The 23,848-nt window shown below is 42.6% G+C and overlaps 2 protein-coding genes across 2 annotated transcripts in view; one reads left to right on the top strand and one right to left on the bottom strand.

The window, feature by feature from the left end:
- Positions 1-7,027, top strand: part of DNAJC3 (DnaJ heat shock protein family (Hsp40) member C3) — a 58,892-nt gene extending 51,865 nt beyond the window's left edge. Inside the window, exons 11-12 of the mRNA XM_054974308.1 lie at positions 1,763-1,911; positions 3,466-7,027. Of these exons, the coding sequence (XP_054830283.1) occupies positions 1,763-1,911; positions 3,466-3,620 (304 nt within the window). The 3' untranslated portion in view covers positions 3,621-7,027. The remainder of the gene's footprint in view (positions 1-1,762; positions 1,912-3,465) is intronic.
- A 2,319-nt stretch (positions 7,028-9,346) lies between these two features.
- UGGT2 (UDP-glucose glycoprotein glucosyltransferase 2) overlaps positions 9,347-23,848 on the bottom strand; it is a 99,935-nt gene continuing 85,433 nt past the window's right edge. Inside the window, exons 30-39 of the mRNA XM_054974791.1 lie at positions 23,005-23,089; positions 22,791-22,870; positions 21,321-21,419; positions 20,952-21,036; positions 19,708-19,890; positions 18,254-18,414; positions 17,627-17,741; positions 17,133-17,249; positions 14,251-14,395; positions 9,347-10,723 (exon numbers count right to left, since the gene is read on the bottom strand). Of these exons, the coding sequence (XP_054830766.1) occupies positions 10,701-10,723; positions 14,251-14,395; positions 17,133-17,249; positions 17,627-17,741; positions 18,254-18,414; positions 19,708-19,890; positions 20,952-21,036; positions 21,321-21,419; positions 22,791-22,870; positions 23,005-23,089 (1,093 nt within the window). The 3' untranslated portion in view covers positions 9,347-10,700. The remainder of the gene's footprint in view (positions 10,724-14,250; positions 14,396-17,132; positions 17,250-17,626; positions 17,742-18,253; positions 18,415-19,707; positions 19,891-20,951; positions 21,037-21,320; positions 21,420-22,790; positions 22,871-23,004; positions 23,090-23,848) is intronic.

Raw genomic sequence — 23,848 nt, 5'->3', positions numbered from 1 at the left:
TGCGGAATCACTCCTATATAAACAGTAATCAATGCATATAAAATATACAATATAAGTGGACAATACCAACCCAAGTCATTTGTTCACAAAGAAAGAATTATTTATGCCTCTGGGGGTGGGTGGGTACAAAAGTTGTGCCAGAAACTGAATGGTGGTTTTTGTAAGGGAAGAATGGGAATGCTAAAGTGATTGTGGAATGCCACTGTTGGCAAACGCCTGCAGCTGCTCCCTCTCTGGAGCTGCAGGAGAAAAATGGGAGGAAATCGGTGTTGCTTGACACGTCTACATCTGTTCTGGATGGAAACCTTTGTCGTTGATGCATCAAGAAGTGTTCTAGGTATCCCCCCAACCTCTATAATTTTTATCATAGAAATCAGGGAAATTCCTAGAGCATCGCACAGTGTCACTTCTGGGTCTCTATCCAGAAGTGATGTCGCCTCATCAAGCAATGCCGGTTTTGTAAGTCTCCACTCCCCCGCCCCCCCCGCCATGTGATCCTCTGCTGGTTGCTAGCAAAGGGCTAGCAACCCTAATTGTAGAGGTGCCAGGGAGGATCAGCATGAGCCCTCCTGCTAGAAGCAGGTAAGTAGCATCCCTAGATCAGTGACTGGAGCAACTTGGAAATTTTAAGAGGATGACAGCCTAAAGGTGTCCCATGGAAGCCCAGTCTTTTCCTGTGCCAACTTGGTCTGAATCTATGCTGTGTAGTCTAACAGCAGCCAAAGAATTTAGGATTCGTCCAAGGAGACGTTTTGTGCCCTTGATCTCCCTACTAGCAACAACTTCCAATATTGTACTGAAAGCCAGTGTGTGCTATAGTAGCTTGGTGCAAGACTGGGCTGGGCTGCCCTCTAAGTATATGTAGCTGATCGATCAGGCTATCCTGGTTTTGTAGCTCCTGCATTTCCTTTTTACATTATGCATCCCCCCCATTAATTGCTCCTATTACTCTTCTTCAAAGCCTAATGTTTTTTTTAAAACACTTGATTAACAGCAAAGAACTTAGAGCAACCTATGTCAGAACTGGATTACTTCCGTTCCAGGATCACTGTAGCTCTTTCACTTGACCCAAAATTCAAAGGAGGTGCATAAAATTCAAAAGGCATTATATGTATAGAGAAAAGATTAGGGAGTTGTTTACTCTGGTGAACCTTCTGCGGCCTAAAGTTGTCCTGAAGGGTGGTATATAAATCAAAATTTGTTATTATTATTAGTGCAAAATGAATTCTCCCAAAGATGATTTTATCGTTATTTTTTGGATAGATGGTTAGGTAACAGGAAGAAAATTGATTCATTTGAAATGTGGTACTGAAGGAGAGTTTTATGGATACCATGGGTGGCCAAAAAAGAGCCAGTTTGGTGTAGTGGTTAAGAGCGGCAGGACTCTAATCTGGAGAGCCGTATTTGATTCCCCGCTCCTCCGCTTGAAGCCAGCTGGGTGACCTTGGGTCAGTCACAGCTCTCTCAGAGCTCTCTCAGCCCCACCCACCTCACGGGGTGTTTGTTGTGGGGATAATAATGACATACTTTGTAAACCGCTCTGAGTGGGCATTAAGTTGTCCTGAAGGGTGGTATATAAATCGAATGTTGTTATTGTTATGTTATTATTAGAGATTTTTTAAAATAAAAGCTCAGTAAAGAAAAGGATCCATCTAGGAAATGTTGACTTCCTTCAGTTTTTGCAAATTGGACGAGGTTTTGTGTTGGTATGAAAACCATTGGCAAGTTCATTTTGCAAATAAATTTCCATTTATTTCTACAGGAATGCTAGAAAACAAGAAATTGTAAAAGCATATAGAAAGCTAGCGATGCAGTGGCACCCCGATAACTTCCAGGACGAAGAAGAGAAGAAGAAAGCAGAGAAAAAGTTTATTGATATAGCAGCTGCCAAAGAAGTCCTCACTGATCCAGGTCTGTTAGCTGATCACTAGTTTGTGGTTTTAACGGGCCTTATCGTGAAGGACCCAACAGCATTACAAGTTTGCTTTGGATTTCATCTTACTGAAATTTGAAAAGCAAGTATTTTCCTTCCATGTAGTGCATTCCCTTCTTTTGCCTTGGCATTTCCCATTAGTATGTATGGATGTGAAAGTTGAAAGCTTACAGGAAGAAAATGGATTCATTTGAAATGTGGTACTGAAGGAGAGTTTTATGGACACCATGGGTGGCCAAAAAAACCAAATGTGGATTCTAGAGCAAATCAAGTCTGAATTTGCCCTGGAAGCGAAAAAGACAAACTGAGGCCACATCATGAGAAGACAAGACTCGCAGGAAAAGTAATTAATGCTAGGAAAATGGAAAGGCAGCAGGAGAAGAGGAAGACCTAAAAGGAGATGGTTTGACTCCATAAAGGAAGCCACGGCCTCCAGTTTGCAAGATCTGAGCAAGTCTGTTAATTGATAAGATGTTTTGGAGGTTGGTCTTTCATAGGGTTGCCATAAGTTGGAAGCATCTTGACAGCATGTAACACACACAATCTGATTTAGGTCTCAAATAGATCTCCTTTCAGGTCTCAACTGAGTCATAACTTTTAAAAAAGATTATGGCAGTGGGTTGGATTCAGGGATACCATTGTGCAAGTAGAAGTGCCATCCACGCACATGGGGAAGGGTTCCACATTTCTGTGAATTACTCAATCAAGCTGCAGTTCTCCCCCCCCCCCCCGCACTGTATTCCATACTGCTCCCATTGGTCCTGAGCTTTTTGAGTGACGTAGAACTTCCAGAATGCAGGAAAATCATTCTCTCGAGCCAATTCAGGGATTTCAGGTTATTCTAAAAATGTACACAGGAAGCTGCCTTAACTGGATCCAGATTACTGATCTCTCAAGGTCAGTATTGCCTGCTCTGACTGGCAGCTGCTCTCCCGTGTTTCAGGTAGATGCCTTTCGATTGAACCTGGGACCCTTTGCATGCAAAAGAGATGGTGTACCACTGAGCCACAGCTAATCTTTATTATTAATAATCTAAGAATATTTTAATCTAATTCCCCACCCTGGGAACACAAAGTGGGTTAAAAAACAAAGTAAACATAAAAATTCAATTAATGAAATATATACCCCCCCTCCCAGCCCAAATTTCAAGCAGGTAATAAAACTCAAGGACATCCCAAGTTGATGATGGTTCTGTCGGCTTGGTGCATTCAGGGCCACAGGTGAAGAGGCAAGAGCCCCTTGGCTCTGCACAGGTCTTTCTCAGAGGCTTAAATGTTCCCCATTTCTCTCTTGCCTCTGGCCACGCCCAAACTTTAAACCACATGTGTATGAATTTGCATTAAGGGTTCTCTTTGTTAGTACAAGGGTACAGTAAGATAAGGATGTTACATAGATTTCCAAACACCCTTGAATCTTTGTGCGTCTCCTTTTTCCTTTTAACTCAACCCTTCCTGTTGGTTTTATTTACAGAGCACATTCAAATCGTTTGTCACACATTATGATCTCATGCTTGCACATCCCTCTTTTTTTAGAAATGCGACGGAAGTTCGATGCGGGAGAAGACCCGCTGGATGCCGAAAGCCAGCAAGGCGGAGGAAACCCTTTTCACAGAGGATGGAATTCTTGGCAGGGATTTGACCCCTTTAGTTCCGGAGGACCTTTTAAATTTAAATTCCACTTCAATTAGAAAACTTCCCATCCTCCCTGTTTTTGCTTCTAGGAGTTTGACTTTATTTTTATTTCTGACTTACTTCAAATAGTGAAGTGTTTGAACAAGGACTTTAATGAAAACCAGAACTTCGGTGATAGAAGGGTGAACAGCACATAATATGACACACCAACAGTCCTTTTAGTACGAAATCATTTTATATTTCTTGATGTCAAATTCTGACCTCCACTAAAGATGTGGAAGAATAGTTAAGGCTGCAGTACTTGAGCCCCTTTTTACCTAGTGGCTCAAAGCCTTCAGCCCCAAAGAAATCCATGTCAACGAAACATTTTAATTCAAGAAAGCACTTTAAACTTTTTGCATACTTTTTAGTGACTTTGGTGAGACTTGTAGAAATGATGAGAAAGTATAATATTTTTCGGTATCTGTAAGATAAATGGCAAGATTTTGATGGGCTGCTCTTTGGATGCTGGAAAACCCTCCATGTTGCTCCTGGGAATTGTTGCCTTGTCTAAAACTCTTTGAAAATGCATGTTGAGGTCTGAAGCAGGCAATAAGAAGAAATACACATAAAGAAATTCCAGAAAGGGCTGGAGCCTACTTAGACTTCCCCTGGAAGTAGTCTGTGCTACATTTTAGGGAATGCTTCAACAAGACTGCATTCAGACACTTACTGTTTAAGAAAATGTGTACAAACACAAGTTGTTTCCAGGCTTGTGTGTGTGTGTGCGCCTTGCTCCTCACCCATTTGCCTTTCTTGTAACTAAATCCAGTTGTCCGCGATGTACATATGGAGGTATGCACATTAACTAGAGTTAGTTGTCTTCTTGCTTGCCAGGGTCCTGAACCAAGATTTAATCGAGGATTAGAATCCAGGAGGGGGAGGTAACTCCAGTTAATCTGCATGTCTGCATTAGTAAGATACAAGTAAAGGTTTTAAGCACAATTCTCTGTGTTGGAAGCTGGGGGCAGGGTGGGGGAGTGAGGCTCGTACGCCAGGTCAGCTACAAGTGGGTTTCATGCACATTTGTACCGTAGCACTATTAAGTGAGCAGCTGAGCACTGCTCAGGTCATTCCAATGCCAAAAATATCCATTAAAAGTTTCTCTAAGGCTACAAGCCTAAGAGCACTTTCCTGGGAGTAAGCCCCTCTGAAAAAATGGTAATTACTGAGTAGATCTACTGAGGATTGCTTTCCAAGACGGGGTTGTAGCTGGGACTGCCTTGTGGATAGTGTTCTGATTTCCTTTAAAAAACGGGGGGTGGTTTTTTTCTGATTAAAAAATATCCTACCCCTTTTTGTCTTGAATGCTTTTTGCAGAAGGATGTTCAATAGAACAATATTCTTAATTTTTTGTTGAATAGAATATTCTGAACTTTTAACTCAGTATATTGCTTGGCATTTGAGCAAGCTATTGAATAAACACTGTGCCAAATCTGCAGAATTTGAGTTCAGCCCTTGAGAATATTTCTTAAAAGAAAGGGATGAGAGGTGTTTAGGGCGACTTGTAAGGTGGCAGTGTTGTGGTTTGTGGTTGTAAGATATTCTATATTTTCATCTATTTGGGATCAAGTTAAAGGGCAGTTATTAGTACTCAACAGACAACACTAACCAACATGCGTCATTTGGAAGCATTTTGGATTGGTACCTTTTGTGAAGATACAAGATTCTTGCTGTATTAACCAGGAAGCTTGTAAATCAGGATGCACCAAGCCTTGAGTCCTGGGCCAGTTTAAGGAACTGGGACGCTATTCAGATATCCTTACGTTGGGTATTATCTTGACACTTGTGAAGAGCATTCCAAGCACAGCATCTCATTGTACAATTTTGAATCTTGGAAAATATTTTAAAATCCAGCCTCTCTTGAGAAGGCAATGTTAAGAGATGCTAGAAAATGATTTTGGTGTATTTCAACCTTAGACCAACTTACTTAATTTTTTTTTTAACTCCGGCGCTCCAGTCAAAAGCTCAGGAACAACTCCAGAATAATTATTAACAGCATCCAATGCTTCACACAGCCCTGTTCAGGTCCTGTGGGAGGATACAATTCCATGCATAATTTCCCTTGCTAGATTGGGAGCTATACCAAGAACAGGCAGATTTGCAGCCAAGAGAGAATCTCAAATCAAGCAAGTGAATAGACTTGAATATAATTGACTGACTGTGTCCAGAGATCATGCCCAGCCTGTTGAGAAGAGAGGTGGTTGAGGAGCTCTGCCGTGTAAATGCCTTCCTCCAAAGAAGTGCTTTCAGAAGTATTTGGGCTACATCTGAGTAACATCACATCTAAGCTTGCAGCAAGAATGCTACTTAGTGATAAGTGGGAAATCCCCAAAGATGACCACTGTCAGAAGAATGCTTACATTTATTTTTATCTTCATGGGAATTATTCAGACTATCATGTCATGAGTATGGATGTTACCTAGCAACAGTGCCCTCAATACATGTAGTCTGAAAAGTATTTATAATACTTACTCCTTTTATTCTTTTTAGGCCCATCATCAAAATGGAGCAGACGGGGTAGAGAAAGAGCCTTGCTTTCTGTTGCCATCCGAAATGAGTTACAAAGGAATAAGGTCCACTGAGCAGAATGGGTCTTACTCTGAATAAACATGCTCAGGTTCTCCATTTTGGGCCTGACAAAGATGATCATTGGCCTGGTTTGCATGGAGGTGGCTGCCCTGGTTTTTCTTGCCTGGGGCGCCATTAGCAACTGCACATTAGATTTATTGAGAATAATTCAATGTGGATTTTGTAGTCACTTGAGAAAAAACCAGCTAATGTCAACACAAGCCATTTGCAGTAGACTTACACTGTGCAAATGTTTATAAAGATCCAGTTTTTAAAAGCATAGGGAACTACCATGAAGCGAAGAAGTTCTTTTGAAGATAAGTTTGAAAACATGCTAAATACCATACTGGCAGCAACAAAGTTTAGATTAGGGCCGTTTCCACACACATTGAATAATGCACTTTCAATGCACTTTAGCAATCCTTTGGAAGTGGATTTTTTGTTCCACACATGGAAAAGCAGTTCCAAATGTTCACTAAAGAGTATTGAAAGTGGATTATCCAACGTGTGTGGAAGCAGCCTAGAACTGTTTCCTAATTTTATCAACCAGTTTCGAGCTTCTTTTAAAACCAGCAAGCTTCTTTTTGTGTGAAAGCAAATTAATATGAACAAGAGTGCTGTAGTTTTAAAAGCTGGTTATATGCCACAGAGAGTTCTCCGCTATACCAGCGTTTCTTTGTGCTTGTGTTTCATCGGATGAAGGTGGTGGGGGTGTGGAGGGCGTATGGTGGAAAATGCATTTATTTCTCATTTTGAAAACTTAAGAAAGCAATTTACAGAGCAATTCAGTGATTGTTTTCCAGGTTGCTGTAGGAAGACATTGGTATTTATTATTAAATGCCTTAAATGTGAACCAAGCCATGAGAACTTTTTATTTTCCAAAACCACTCTACTGAATATATTAAGAGGCACCCTGGAATTTAGAATGTGCTGAGTAAATACTAGGAGTAAACAGAAAATTTTGTATTCTTATTTCAGATAACCTACAGCCCAGTTGCAAATCTGCGGCTTCTAACTGACCCTTCTTTCTGACATCTTTTTCTGAGGAGGGAATTGTGTAAATGTGTTTGGTATTGGGGGACCATTCCATATACGTGATGTCAGACGCTTATTTACCACAGCCAGTCAAGATGTGTTGGCAACTGGCTCTTCTCACAGTCACCCTTTTTATATTGTGGCAGCAACAAAGATGAGATGAGAAATGAGGGAGATTTTTCTGAGATAACTGCCCTCTGGATTTATGGCCGTCCAAATCCCACTCTCTAGCTTCGCCTTTTATTTGTTTAAACCCTCCTCAGCTTCCCACAATCAGTAAAAAGGAAGACACAAGCTTCATGTAGCATGAAAACTTTGTATTCCCTAAAGAGTTCTTATTTGTGACCCTAAGAGAATAATACGGTATTTAATCGTGAGGTAAGTATAGCCTCTTTCACACATACGACTTTCACAAAGCTATTTTGAGTTGACAGACAAGGTGCATATTGAACTGAACAGCAAATATTTATTTACAGAAAATAAGGTGTAACACAGTGAGATTTCATTGTGAAATAATCAGTATGGAATGTACAACTGGCTCTCGGTTGCGCTCTCCAGAGGTTTACATGCTTTCCCCACTGTGAGTTAACATGTTGAACTGAGCCTTAGTTAACCGACACTGAGGGGAGATTTATTTTTCTCCACACGGCGTTCCTCAGCATTCAAGGTTCAGGTGCTTGTTTATTTTCTTAAAAACAAATTTCTTTCCCTCGCTTGACCCCAAATCCTAACTGAAATCCAAAATAATAACCATGACCAAGGACAGCAAGAGTTCTGCCTGATGGGGAAAGTATCTTTTCCCCTTCCTTAGGCTGAGGATACTGATCCCCTCCTGTCCAGTAGCTCTGATTGGCTGGCAATCACTTTGCAGGAAATAAGGCCCAAATCACGAGAACTGGTTCGGAGCCCTGGATAGGAAAGCCAGCCCCTCACCCCGAAAAGCAGGGGCTGACTGTTTTCCTTGCATGCAAAATGTGCATTCACTCTTCAGCCGCGCCCCCCCCATGTCATCACTTCCGGTTTAAGCCTAGAGAGGCGATGGAGCAGGTTTCAGTTCCCCACATACTCCCATTTTATGTGGATGGGGCTGCTTGTTTGTTTTTTAACCTAATTAGGCCAAGTTGGTTGCAGGATTGCCCTCTAGTGGTAGTTCAACACAATATTTCTATATAGGGTACCTTCCCATTGTATAAGTTGCAATCACAAAAAAGCAAATAGCAGTTCAACTTCTTCCTCCCCTTGGATGGCAACGGGGATGCAACTTTCACTCCTGTGCATGTGAGTCCAGCAACAGTTCCTGTAGGTTATACTTGATTGATTGACTGATTACATTTATAGCCCTCCCTCCCCGCAAGAGGGCTCAGGGCAGGTTACAGCAATAGATGAATTAGTGTAAAACAGTAAAACAATAAAATCAACATAGCAGCATACATTTCAGTATCCCAGATGGGGCGCCATTCCCCTTTCCCTGCACACCATACATACTAGTAGACCACCAGCAGGGGGTTACTTAGAATGGATCCAAGTGCTGGCCTCAACCATATGCCTGGCGGAACATCTGTTTTACAGGCCCGCTGAAAAGATGTAAGGTCTTGGCAGGCCCGAATGTCTTCTGACAGAGAGTTTTACCAGGACGGAAAACATCCTGGCCCTGGTCGAGGCCAGCCAAGCGTCCCTGAGGCCAGGGACCACTAGTAGGTGTTTATCTGCCGATCTAAGGGCTCTTCAGGGTACATATGGGGAGAGGCGGTACCTCAGGTATGCTGATCCCAGTCTGTTTAGAGCTTTATAGGTCAAGACCAAAATCTTGAACCTGATCCAGAACTCCACGGGGAGCCAATGTAGCTGCTGCAGAGTTGGGGGTGGGGGTGTCACAAGTGCCCTGAAATTCCTGTCAGGACACGAGCAGCAGCATTTTGGACCCATTGCAATTTCCAGGCCAAACCCAAGGGAAGCCCTGCGTAGAGCGAGTTACAGTAATCTAATCTGGAGGTGACCATTGCATGGATCACTGTCGTTAGGTCATGGGTTGAGAGATAGGGGCAAGCTGCCTGGCCTGTCAGAGGTGGATATTCAACAATGATCTCTTCTGTCCCTGTGGTAGAATTTGGCTTATAAATAAGGCAACAGTCTTGAGTTGAAGAATGTGCTACGAAAATTACATTTTTAATTCGCTTTTGAATGGAAGTTGTTCTGCATCAGCAAATACATTAAATTTGTGACAAAAATATCACACATCTCAAGTTTGGATTCTGTACTCTGAGCATTTCACGTACATATTGTAGTTAACAATATAAATATTTAGTGGCAAGCAGTATAGTAGTTTGTCCTTTTTGGCTTCAGGGCATGGGAGCTACTCCAGCATGGCTCTTCCCTGCAGTGGTGTGTTATGCACCACACGAAAGGAATTCCCATATCAAATTCTTCACCCAACAAAGTGTAAAATGGTTTGTCTTTCCAGCACTGGCTGCTACAGGCAATGCCAGGTCAAGGATAAATATCTTGTGATGACATCAGGCAATGAGCAAATTTTCACCACAGTGAAAAGGAGTTAAAACAGTAGTCGCACACACTCCCAATTTATTTTAACAGCTGGTTCTGAGATATCTTTACAGAGAAACAGACTGACATGGAATGAGACTTTATTTTATGTTATAGTGCTTCGTAACCAGGCCTAGTATACTATATCACCAGGAACTAAGGTGTATTTTAAAAAAAAAATGCCGACGAGGGCAATTATTTAGGGCAATGTGTAGATTTTCTGAAATTGAGAACAGGTTAAAACACAGTTGCTAAGCCTGCTCCTCTCCCCTCAAATCCCTGCTTTTACATACATACTATAAATGACACTGAAAAAAGGTGAACCAAGATATGAGGCCCGTCTACCGCAGCACTTAATCTACTGAACAATTGTTTTTCAATTGATTCTTAAATCAATAGCGTACAGCAGAGTTGCCTGAGGAAGCTCCGGGATAGATGACAAAAAAAACAACAGCTACGCATGACAGAAAAAGCAATTCAGTCTTTGAATTCTGTTGTTTCATGTTATCAGAGGAGGCACAATGTTTGCTACAGCCAGGCAGTTGATCTGACCTCATCCAAAGCCGCACGCTTTTGACAGCGGAAGGCTGTCAACCAGCACTGGGTGAGGACGGGCAAGCACTTTATGCTTAGGGAAAATAGCACCAGAATCTGCATGGCCGTTGGAAACAACAGAAGGGGAGGAAAGCCCATCAGACTGAACTAGGAACTGTAGAAGTTAATCATTTTTGTTAGGCTTCCTTTCCATTCTGTTTTTGCAAATAAAATAGGCAAAGTAATTTTTTTCCATTTAATTTAATATTACATTCATGAATTTGAAAATATAGAGTGTCCCTGCAGTATTTATATCCACGGCCGGCAGCAATTCGACCCACTGCTTCTTCCTGATCCCCACAGGTCCACGGAGGGTCGCAGGGTAGTTGTGCCATCACAACCAATTCCAAACAGCACTAAAGTTCATCATGTTTGGAATCTGCAATAGAAAAACACATTTGTTCTGTGCATTCAAAAACAACGTGCCTCATGAAACCAAACATGCCATCCTCCCATTACCGGTAGAGTATTATTTTACTTGAAGCCTTAATGGTTTGTCCAAGCTGATGGCAGTATTATGAAGTGGTGCTTTTAGAAAAAAAGACAGCTAGGAATCACATTAGCTGAATAATTCTCACAGACATGCCCGAGGTGATGACTGCTAATATGTTTCCTGAGGGCCACTTGTGTGTTGAGTCTTGGGGATAAAATACGAAGGGGTCATGAATAGATTGGAAATAGAGAGCTTCAGGTTACCACTTACCAGCTGACTGACGAGCAAAGGCATTTATCCCAGGTAGGTGTGTCACAGGTGTGCACCCTCATTATCACAGACTCTCATTTCTTTGGGCTTAGAAATCTCTACCACATGCTGAACAAACCATTTTTCTTTGGAAAGAAAAGGCAAGCCATGTTTGTTTCATGAAGCAGAGCTGCTGCCAGCTTTCTTCTGCCTCCTCAGTTCAGGAGTTAGTCCGTAGGAACCCAGGAGGCATCCAGCCTTTCTGTCTGCCGGAGGCAGCTGTTTCTGTTTGCAGCCTCCCAACCTTTTGTGAATGGCCCTAATACTGTGGTAGCCATTTTGTGGTGGCACCCCCTATTCTTTCACAATTTCCAGCAGTACTCACAGGCTCAAAACGAGGTGGTGGACTCAGCTGCCCACACTACATCTATGCAGGGCCGGATCTAGGGTTGCTGGCGCCCGGGGCAACCCTAGTCCAACCTTGCGCACGCGCGCGCTCCTGGCACGGCATGATGATGCCATTTTGGTGACATCATCACGCAGGGGGGTCAAAGCAGCGTGTGGGGCTGGGAAGCTGCCCGCGCCATTCACCTCCCCGCAGGCGAATGGCGCAGGCGGCCTCGCAGCCCCTCGAGCTGCCTTTTGCCTGCCCCGCAGGATGGGGCCGCCGGCATTCCGCGCACCCCCTGTCCTGCAGGGCAGGCAAAAGGCAGCGTGGGCGGCTGCAAGGCCACCCGCACCATGTGCCTGCCCTGCAGGACGGGGCGGCCAGCTGCCCCCTCTCCTGCAGCGCAGGTGAATGGCGTGGGTGGCCACGCTGCCCTTTGCCTGCCCTGCAAGACAAGGGGTGCATGGCAAGCCGGCTGCCCCATCCCGCGGGGCAGGTGAAAGGCAGCGCGGGGGGCTGCGAGGCTGCCCGCGCTGCTGCCTGCGCGCTCCGGCAGCTGCTCCTAGCGCCCCCTCCCTGGCGGCGCCAGGGGCAGACTACCCCCCCTGCCCCCCTCCCCCAATCTGGCTCTGCTTCTATCTGGCAAGGCAGTCATGAAATAGCATCCACCTTTACAATGCCTACATCTTTCAAATACTTCCATCTGCCATTATTGTGTACCTAACAACTAGTCTTATAATTGAGTTTCTCTTACATGTACTTCTGAGGGCTGGTTTCCAAATTCATGTACCTCATCACAAGTACTAGACCTTATTTATGTTCAAAGAGTTACATGTCGATCATCTCAGAAAATAACTTTCAACCTTTCAAATAGAAGGGGGGGGGCTGAGTCAGAGGCATAGCCTTGGGCCACTTAAACATGTTCATGATCAAATTTATTTGAACTAGAAACTATCAGGAGCACAGCTGCAGTCTCCAATCCACTTTGCTCTCAATAGTTAATCTGTCAGAGCTGACTGTCTTTCCGAGTTCTGTTGAAAAGTACTATGCTTATAAACATGCAAGGTGATACAGGGCAGCCAGGGACAGACAACCCTGGGAATACATGCAGAAGAGCAGCACACCACCAAACTATTTTGTGTGGCACACAGAGATGTTCTCTGTCCAAGCAAATGGGATGAGCCTGAGGTGCTGGTGGCATAGGAGAAGGCCATGGACATAGTTTATGCTTCTCTTGGCCACCGGGACTTACATTCTTTACTTTTAATTATACTTTTAAAAGCCACATGACTACTTGAGAACAGAGAGACACTCGGTATAGGGTTGCAAAACACTTCACCCTATAAAAGGTAACATTACAATCAAAATTTGAAAGAAGCCAACTAATCTTAGATTCATTTGTCTTACTAGACTCTGGAATTAAAGAAAATAAAGGCAAAAGAAACTGCTTCTTAGCTCCTATTCTCAACGAACAATCAAATACAATCTGTGCTGTAGTCTCTATTCTTCCTGCAGAGCATGAGCAAATTATTTTAGAGTAGGAAATCCTTGAGTAATGAACAGTTAACACTAAGGATGTGCACTTCGGGTTTCCGATTTGGGTTTTTAACCCGAATCGGCCCCAGCATTGCTGAGCTGATTCGGGAATCCCAAAGCAAAACATTTTGAAGCGATTTGTATCACTTTGGAAAGTTTTGCATAAAGCGACAGCAGCTGCAGCACTTTTCAGCTGCTTGCTTTCAAGCTTCCCGCTCTTTTTTACCTTTTTTTTTTTTTTTTACAAGTGGCAAGAAAAGTGTTGCTTTCAACTGGCTTCCCACCTTGCTGCTTTTTTCACCCAATGTGAGGGGGGAGGAGGGGGTTCCCTTCTCCCTCTCCCATCGGGTAAAAAAGGCAGAGGGGCGGGAAGCTTGAAAGCAATGCTTTTCTTGTCATTTGCAAACAGCAAAAAAAGTGCTGCTTTGAACTTTGGTGTGATCCGTAAAGATTCCCAAATCTTTACGGAACATACCGAAGCAGTTTAAATACCCGAAAGCCAGACAGCAAGCTGCAGCTAAATCTCACCGAAATCAGTGGGACAAGTTAGTGGTTATCATGTAATAGGCTTCATCAGGAATAACTTTGGTTTGTGGCCAGTACTGTCAAATGCCAGTAGATTTTATATCTAGGCAACAAAAGTGCTGGGATTTTCCAAATCCAAGCAAAGTTAAGGAAAAAGACTTCCCCTTTCACCAAACTCCACCTTGTCATCTTTGGATATTAAAGTTGCCTGGGTATTTATTAAGTTCATTTATACCCCACTTTTTCCCAAATAGGGACCCAAAGCAGCTTATAGTGTTCTCCTCTCTTCCGTTTTAAAAAGGCTGTAGTACTATCATGCATGCTTTCTTGGAAGTAAGTTCCACTAAACTAAGTGGGACTTCCTTTCAAGTAAACATGTCTATGATTGAGCTGTACATTTTATGGAAATAAAGAACAGAAACAGCACAAAGCTGACCATCAAAAATGGCACACGAGAGAGAGTCTCAAGTTACTGTCGGAGCCAGATGCAGTGGACGCGTTTGCCAGGGCTCCAAAACCAAGGAAGGGCCCGATCCCTTGACAGCATCTCTGTTCTCACTTTGCACAGAGCGCCCAAGAAGGTGTATTCGCCTAGCCTGTCTCTTCCAGGTTAAGGAGGTCCTCGGAGAAAGATTTGCCGAAGGGCTCTCCCCATCCTGCACTGCTTTTTGTGCTGCAAATCTGGAACGAGTGAAAAACTTAAAACGTTTCATTCAACGTCCGCCCCCTCCCCATCTCGTTTCCACAAGTCTTTAAAAATGTTTCAGAGCTTCACCTTTTTGAGAGGGCTGGATCACCTTTTTCTTCTCTTTTCTGTTTCGACTGATCAGCTTCTGTATTTCAGAATCATACTCGGCCCATTCAGGAACTATCCTGACAGCAGCTTCTAGTTTGGGTTCTTTCGTTTTTGGATTGTTACACTAAAGTTTTTTTAAAAAAAAAAAATCACAAAAAACTTTAAGCAGCAGACAAAACAACAGGAAGGAATCTCCTTAATCAAGTACAGAGACCGTCACATACAGCTTTTAACACAATGATTAAAGAATATGATACACAGATTACATTAAAATCTGGGAGGTGGACTTCCTGAGAATCAAGCTATATATTCCGAAACTAAGGAAGGACTAAGAAAAGTAGAAGGACTAAGAAAAGTAGAAGACTTCTGCATTAATGTATTGAAATTGGTTGGATGAATGGAGGTATTTGTATTAAGACTGCTAGGTACCCGGAATTAGTCATTTGATTAGGTCTTTTTGTATGACTGTTAAGAATGAACTATTGTCCCCTGTATTTATGAATATATTTATGGAAGTATTTATGAATTAGTAGCACTTTGCACTTTCAATTGCACCAAATAATTATAAATTATTTATTAATTGCTAAATTGTTTCCTGTGGGTGTGGTTTCCCTCTGTGATTGATAGCTTTTTACAGGAACGGCCAATTCTGTTTGTCAGTTTCATATATTCAGAAACAGCATATGTTAAGGACCTTGAATGGTAAAGTCATGTGAGAGAGTAGAAAGTCTTGAACTCACGGGAGAGGGTAGACTGCTTAGTATTTGACCTTTCCGTTAAGCAAAGTCTTTCTCCAACTTAACTTGCTCGAACCACTTAAGTTGGTGGAAAGCTTCAAATTTTGCCAAGCAGATTGGTAGGATACAAGCTGTTCCCTTTTTTTTGCAAATGAAAAAGGATGCTGATGCTTCTCCAAGGTTATCCAACAATTTCATAGCTTAGCTTAGTACTGGAATTACCCCAGTAAATCCTGAGATATACCCCATTTTGGTTCCCCAACAAACTCAGAGATCAGACACATCAGCAAACTACTATGCAAATGATTCTGGCAAAACCACACACATATTAATATTTTAGAGAACAGCATGCCATGCTTTTCAATCACTGTTCTATTAGGCAGCCTCAACATCTGGAAAACATTCTTTTTATAATCAGGACCATCTGTCATCAGCCCCCAGGAGTCTTCAATCCCACCATTCATCTTTTTCAACTGGCTCATCCCCAACTGGTTGTTCTCTCCACACTGCAACTTACTAAAAGGGCAAGAATATGAAATTTGGCAGGAGTCTTCAGCAACACAAGCTAGTCTATAACACAAAAATCTAGTAAACGGTGACTGGCACTGCTTTGACTTTCCTAAAAAGGAATCCACAGCTGTAACCTGAATGAGCCAAGATGTGTTTGCAGGGGAGGGACCACAGCTCAGGGGTGGATCACCTGAATTGCATGCAGAAGGGTCCAGGTTCAACCCCCAGTATCCCCAGCTGAAGGATAACAGGTGCAAAGACTCTGCCTGAGACAACAGAGCGCTGCGGCAGTCAAGAGTATACAATACTAAGCAAGATGGACCAAGGACACTGTAAAAGGCCAGCTTCCGGTTCCAAAAGCCCTCCGTCTTTTAAAGAAAGAAGCACTGGAAAAGCCTCTCAATCAGAATCTGAGCTAACAATAATCTTTATGTGAAGAATAATTTCTTAGGATCGTTTCCCTCACTCATCTCATGAGTGATAACAGATCTCAGATTTCGGGGTTCCTGCCACACTCTCCTTCCTGGAGTAGAAATTGATGGCTGAACAATAAACATTTGAAACAGAGTAGGGCTTTTTTTCAGCTGGAACGCGGTGGAATGGAGTTCCGGAACCCCTTGAAAATGGTCACATGGCTGGTGGCCCCACCTCCTGATCTCCAGACAGACGGGAGTTTAGATTGCCCTCCACGCCGTTCCAGCGGAGGGCAATCTGGAGATCAGGGGGTGGGTCTGGAGATCAGGGGGAGGGGCCACCAGCCATGTGACCATTTTCACTGAGCGTGATTTAAACTTTTAAAAACTCCCCCCTTGTTCCAGCTGACCCAAAGTGATGTCCTCGGCCCTGGGAGCATGCATGCACTTTGTGCGTGCACATGTGGTACCAGGGGCACCACCTCCCGCCAAGAGTTGCTCCCTGTGCTGGCAACCCACTGAGTTCCATCACCTCTTTTCCCAGAAAAAAAGCCCTGAAACAGAGAATGTCTAAACCTAAAAACCCCAAGGGTTCTCTCTTGCAATTGCAGGGAACATCTACATCCAAACAAATGCAGGATGTCTGTGGTTCAGTTTTGCATTCCTACCAAAGATGGGGGAACGGCGTGGAGCAAGTCAGGGATCAAACAGATGTTTCCCCTCTCATAAAAACCAGGCAAGATTCCAATGTAGGTCAGGGCCACAGCACAAGAGGATTAAGCCTCTCCACTCGCGCACTACTTTCACAATCTGAAATTGCTTTGGAAAGGCTCCCCAGGGTTTGTTTCAAATCAGAAAAACTGGGGGAGGGGGAGGCTTAACAACCCCGTTCCTCATGCTGTCAAATCATGGCTCTCACGCCTGATTTTTTTTTTAAAACAGAAATCCTGAATCCTGCATTCACAGAACTTCCAGGGTCTTATCCATTTGAGTCATAGGGGCCAAGGACGTGGCACACAACAATTCACAGCAGAACTGTCTTCACAATGCTCTACTGCCTTGAAAAGCTGATTCAGAATGTGGTATATAGATATCTCGAATAAATAAATCAAAAACCAGCAATGCAGCGTAAAGCTGTTCAGCCTGACAAACACACTTAGAATGAGCGTTGGGAGCAGGGCTTTGTAACACACTGACTTACCAGATCAATTGTTTTCGCTTTTCGCTTGGACTCATCGTCACACCATGTTTCACACCACAGCCACTCTTGAGGCAGAGATTTAATGGCCACTTGATGGATCATGTTATTGGGAAGATCCTGGAAAAAAAAATAAAGATAAGCCACAAATTAACATTGTGATCTGTTGTTCGGAAACTCTAATTTCTGGAAGGTTACAATGGATGTTGAAACAAGACTAGGCCACGTCAAAGGAAGAATTCCTTCCTCCCACAATGGTGCCACTGGCATTGCAGTATGAACAAGGATGCCAGCCTGTTCTCCTCCCACTCTTTTCATGGGCAGGGAAACAAGGAGGTACAGCTCAGCTGTGAGAACTGGGCCTAGCACTCCCTTATACTCTGCCTTATCTTGGCATATCTCCATCCTGTCTTTATCCTACTGGAATGAGACTAAGAGGCACTAAGGTGTTTATATATTTAACATCCCACCATTGCATGACATTCATTATCAGTTACCTGATCCAGGTTGGACAGACTGTTCGGATCCTGACTGAGTCCTTGGTATTGACCTCTGAGTCTGTCTCCTGCAGCAATCTTTCTGAACCTCTTCAGGTCCACAACGTACAGAGCACTATCCAAAAAAAAAAGAAGAAGTGAATTTAGACACATTGAAGAAAATGGCAAGTTTAAGACTGAAATGTATTGTCGAAGGCTTTCACGGCCGGAGAACTATGGCTGTTGTGGGTTTTCCGGGCTGTATTGCCGTGGTCTTGGCATTGTAGTTCCTGACGTTTCGCCAGCAGCTGTGGCTGGCATCTTCAGAGGTGTAGCACCTCTTTTGGTGCTACACCTCTGAAGATGCCAGCCACAGCTGCTGGCGAAACGTCAGGAACTACAATGCCAAGACCACGGCAATACAGCCCGGAAAACCCACAACAGCCATTAAGACTGAAATGTTGCTCCTGCAATTAGATAAAGCGCATATAGGGAACTAATCTTACCATCACTGAGGTCCTAATGTTTTTTATCCCCATACCCTTCATTATTTCCCCTTTAATGAGATTCTCAGCAAAAAATACTGTCAGGAAAAAGACTTCTATATACCAGGAAAAGAGAAAAGATTACTTGACTTAATTCTCCTACCTGATGTGGTATTTCCTTTTTCCAAGATGTGAAGCCCAATATCCTGACTTCCAAAAACGGTAGCCATCCATTTCTTTACGACTGTCACAGAATGGAGTGTAACCATAAGGTGCTCCTTTCAAGTCCATATCCCTGAGTTCTTTCAGGTCACTTCTAACAATCTAGACATTAGGAGGAAGGAACAGTATGGTTGGGAGAGAGATTTTCTGGCAGAAGGGCATCTCAGGGCCAAGCTACAAGTGACGAATGACACTTGAACTGCAAGTGGATTGAGTGGAGGGCAAGTGAACAGGAAGAAATACACTTGCTGTTCAAGTGTCATTCGTCACTTGTAGCTTCGCCCTCAACCATAGTGTGCCATACACTAGAAAATATTTAAATAGATATCAAAGTTTCCATTCAGCAGAAACAGAGAGGAGACATTTCATGTAACAGTTCAGTGTTGTCTGGCATATATTCCAAACGAAATCCTAAAATCCCAGAGGGTCCTCTGTGTATTAGGACTTGTGCGAATCTAGTACATTTTGATTACTGTTTTTATTTAGACAAAGAACAAATCTCTTCTGTTCCAGAAACAATCTTAAAGACCTTTGTGGGTCATGTCATAAGAGTAACTTTTGATTCCTTTTTTAAAAACAACTAAACCTTAAGAAATGAATTAGTGAGGGTTGGAATGCCATCATTTATTGGTTGCACAAACTTGACATGGGCTAAGAGGATGTGTTTTTTCCCTGCAAAAACTAGTACTATTAAGCAGATTGCTCATTTTTAAAAAGGCAGCATATAAGATGAACTTTAATGGGCATTCAGTACTTTTCCATATAAATGTTTCATATATACTAGAATTCCAACTGTTAGATGGTTTTTGGTTCAGCTCTTATTAGTTCTGTGGGTGGCTGTTTATATACCAATGTATCAGAAGAGGGTGGCTTTCTGCTGTGTCCCCAAGGACAATTCTCAGAAGTGACATGAAAGCCACTAGATGAGAATCCCTTTTCAGAAGTCTGAGGGGATGTGAGGACACCCACTTGGTTCCTTACCCCTGCTGCGCAGTTTCACGAGAGCTGAGGTTCAGGTAGAGTGTTCAAGTCATCCAGCATAACACCAGAGGTTTAGAAGATTGGCAAAGAATGACAGGGCTTCTTGCTGGTTTCTCCAGCCCAACACTCATGCAATCTTCCATACATAGGATCTCCCACAAAGCCTTCCCTACTCATAATTAGCACATCGGGGAGAAAAAATAACCAGACATTTCCCCCAACATCTAGTTCCACATGTCAAGCAAACATTATTTTAATGGGGGAGTACTCCAAATGTGCCTCATTAATAGACTGGGGTAGTACAGTCAGGGAAAGCTTTACTTCTGATTCTACTAATCTGGTCATGAGACAGATATACACCAAGCCAATGCAATAGCCCTCACGATGAACTTTTAAAAACTTGGGACTTTGTACCTGATCAGCATCGACAAATATTATTTTATCCACAGCCAATGGGAAAAGAACATCCAGGAAGAGAATTTTATAACCCCAGATGATCCGTTGTTTTTCTGTCTGTTGATGAAGCCAATGGGGCCATTTGTATTGTACAAGCTCATACTGGAATCCATATTCTTTTGCCATGTAAGGGATAACCTCCTACAAAATGGCGGGAAAGAAAGCTGTGAGCACACTGCCTGAAACATAAGTAATTTCTCAAGGTCACAAGAGAAACTCCTCTGATCATTTCCTAATTTGGGGCTTTCTATTTTGATGTCTAAATCAGGGATGGACTACATTTGTGTTCTTGGGGGCCTCTTTATTCTTAAAACAAATTAATCCAATTCCTTCAAAGACGGTCAAAAATTAGTCCAATCCCTGGCACAGACTCCATATAGGAAACTCAGAGCTCCAGAACTTAAGAAAAACACATGACAGGGTAAAAAGCCTTAGGTATGTTGCTGTGTGGAATATGCGAGGGCACCATCTTTAAACACAATGACAATCACTCTTTGGTGGCAAGTCTCCTGTCTTTTTAGTATGGTGCAAAAGGAATCTTTGGGTGTAACTCAAAGATTCAGGATCAAATCAAAAGGTTTTCTCAAAACCTCTATCTTTAAGAGAAGCCATTTTCTGGATAACGGACTACTCAAGTCTGTTTTCTGTATTTCTTCAGGTATAGTTGGAATTCTGTAGCCGGTGATATAGCTCAAGAGAAGACATCTTCCGGAGATGATACGCAGCTTCCAAAAAATTCAGCTAAATGGGGGATTTGATGGGGGGAAGGAGGCAGTGGTCCCCTACCCCCTCTCTAGTTACAGCATTGTCAAGGTGTAACTGCTTGCTCTCTCCAACTCTATAGTTCAGAATCAAGTGATGACTGAGTAACTCTATTGCTGAACTCTTTAAGGTGCAGAATCTGTTACAAAATAAAGCTTATTAGAATTTCCTTTTACCTCAGAAGTAGTCTAATAAGCTACTAATGAACTGCCCAGATAGCACTAACAACACGGATAATGACTATGGATATCTCTGTAAAAATATATAGACAAAGCTGAAATATAATTATGAAGATGGCAATGATGTTGCCTTACATAATATTTAATTCACAGTATCAGAAGTAAAATAAGAAAGGGAATTAACACTAATCAGCTAAAAAGTCAAACACTGCTGCTTACTTTAAAGTCTCGGAAAAAACTCTGAGAAAGAGTTGTGCTTACTTTAAATGTAGGAGACAGATAGTTTTTCAGAAACCAAAATTTAACTGGTGTCTTGGTGTGACGCAGAACTGAAAGCATCATAATTCTAGAAGGGGAAATGCAACTGATGAGTACATTAGTATTTGCACAACATAACATTGCCACAAAAATACCAGAAGGTAAACTTTATATTTTAGATCATCACAACTGGGGATAAAAAAAGACAGTAACAAGCCCGTCTAACAAGCATATCTCTTGCACATACAAACTCAAGCAAACTGGGCCCCCACATTCATAAGCCACAAGACCGACTCTGCTCCCCTCTATCAAGATCAAAATGCAGTAGAATAACACATACTATCCTAAAATGCAACAGAAGTCTTCAGCTACCTTAAAAAGCGTTCATACAAATGGCCAGAAGCAACAGAAAAAATATTTAAAGTATCCATTTTCTTCTCCTTTTCTTCCAGTCGAGCTTGTCCTGTAGAACTTCAAAAAGACTGTTATTCAGTATTCATTTAAAATATGATTACACATAAATAAAAAGAATGTTTGTTTCATTAAAATAAGAAGACAACTCAACGTTCTTCAAAACAAATCGTTTTTTTTTTAACAAATCCAGTTTTTATAAAAAATCAGGTTAGATCCCATGTATAAGCAGAGACATAGACAGACGTAGCGCAGTTCTGCTCACATAAGATCTTATGGAACATCCAGCACTTTCCTCCCTATACATCACAGTACCCAGAAATTTGTTGTGCAAGTACAAACACAAACAAGGATACAGGAAGTTCGATTTAACACAGGTGGCTATCGTGGCCTTATTTCTTCATTCCTGCTTGCACAAAAGCTCTAGCACAAGGAGAAAGTCTGTTCCGGATCCAATTGCATATATTCATTCCATTAATGGGCTGCTTTCCTCTGGCACAAGAAACCTTCCGCTAACACAAGGGGTTCTTCTCCCTAACAGGTGAAAGTGCCTGGCATCAGAATGGATCCGTGGGATCCACACCATTTTATTCTGAACAAAAAAACAGAATAAAGATTTGCTCGTTTCCAAGAACCAAGGGATGAAAAGATTTAACCTCACGTGGTGGTTAACTCAGCCCTTCCCCCAGTATAGAAAGCGGTATTGCAGCCGTGTCTGTCTGATCTTGCTGTGTCACATGAAGACTTTAAATGTCCAGCAGAATTCTCACACTGGCTTGGAACCACCCTAACATTTCTGCAGATGTACGACTTCTGCCCTTGGCACATGGTTTTCTTTTCACATTATCCTGCAGCAGCCTGAAATGAGAGCCAGTTTGGTGGCGGTTAAGAGCGCGGGACTCTAATCTGGAGAGCTAGGTTTGATTCCCCACTCCTCCACTTGAAGCCATCTGGGTAACCTTGAGTCAGGCACTTAAGAGTGGCAGGACTCCAATCCGGAGAGCCAGGTTTGATTCCCCACTCCTTCACTTGAAGACAGCTGGGTGACCTTGGGCTAGTCATGGCTCTCTGGAGCTCTCTCAGCCACACCCACCCCACAGGGTGTTTTGTTGTGGGGATAATAATGACATACTTTGTAAACCACTCTGAGTGGGCATTAAGTTGTCCTGAAGGGCAGTATATAAATCAAATGTTGTTGTTGTTGTTGTTGTTAAATCCTCCTGCTGCTGTGATCAGGAACAAGATTGCAGGGATGGATTTGGGGCAGCCACAGGAGAAGGGAAATCAGGAAAATCATGTTCCGTGGGCAGAAGTCTGTGTACCCAAAGAAACACTAGGGTGCATCAAAGCCCTTACTTTCTACTCCTCTTCTGCAAAAGAGAATGAGGATCGTAGGACAACCAGAAGCCCAAGGGAAAATAACCTGCTTACCTTTCAAAGAAATCTTCCTCTTCTTCCGTCACCCCATCACTTAAGAGATCTTCATTAATTTTATCTGTTTTTTTCTGTACCTGCCCATTGAAATTAAGTAGTGTGGTCAAGTATGCCTAAGGTACTAGCAAGTATCATTACTCACCACACTGAGCTTTAACTTCATTGAAAAGAAACCCCAATAATCCCCACAAAGATTTATTAGCATACGTACTTGGACTTTGATGATTTTGCTTCTGAAACTATTTAACACCACAATAACTTCTTCTAGAGCTTCAGAAAATTCAGTCCCTTCATGCCTAGGTGGGAAGGAAAAGAGGCAGTTATGCAAGGTCAGCCCAAAATATCCACCTGTAATTTAAACACAAAACAGAAAAGTCGAACAGGTTGCTCAGATGAGAATGGAAACCTCCCTTTCACAGCACGTACTGAACGAACTTCACTAATTTAGGAAGATTTCTTATATTTACATGCTTCAGCAGAGGCTGCTAGCAGGAGAATATATTCAGACGATTTTTTAAAAAAGTTTGTATCAATTTAGCAAGCAAGTTGGCTCAACAGAGCATAAGCAATATGTTCCCTATTATACACAACAGCTGAATTCCAGAGCTGAAGCCTTTGTGGAGAAGATTGCCTGCCATAACACTGCACACATGAGATATCAGTAGCTACAAGGCACAGGCTCAGCTTCTCAAAGCTAATTCAGAATGCAAAAATATGTAAGTTGAACCTTCATTTAAAGAATAATCCTAATGACACTGAAGAGCAACGAGTGGCTGTTCAGAAAAGTCCGTAGCCAAGACCATCAACCGAGCTCTTGAAGCACTGCTGCTAATGCCGATATCTCTCACAAGTATCTGTATATGCAAAAGACTGGACCTCTGAGCAGGCTTTGGGCATCCTGAGAAAAGAAGAGCCATCTGGAAATCTCTTGCAAATATCTGCCCCCCTAAGCCTAAAATCAGGAAAGCGGGCACAGAATAGACTAATAGATGCTGCTTAAAAAGAGATGCCAAGATCAGCATTAGCGGCTTGGCGTAGTGGCCAGATGCTTGTTA

The sequence above is a fragment of the Eublepharis macularius genome, chromosome 3 (assembly GCF_028583425.1).
Source record: "Eublepharis macularius isolate TG4126 chromosome 3, MPM_Emac_v1.0, whole genome shotgun sequence".
Taxonomy (NCBI): domain Eukaryota; kingdom Metazoa; phylum Chordata; class Lepidosauria; order Squamata; family Eublepharidae; genus Eublepharis; species Eublepharis macularius.
Note: the sequence above shows the minus strand (reverse complement) of the source record. Positions and strands in the feature narration are given on the sequence as shown.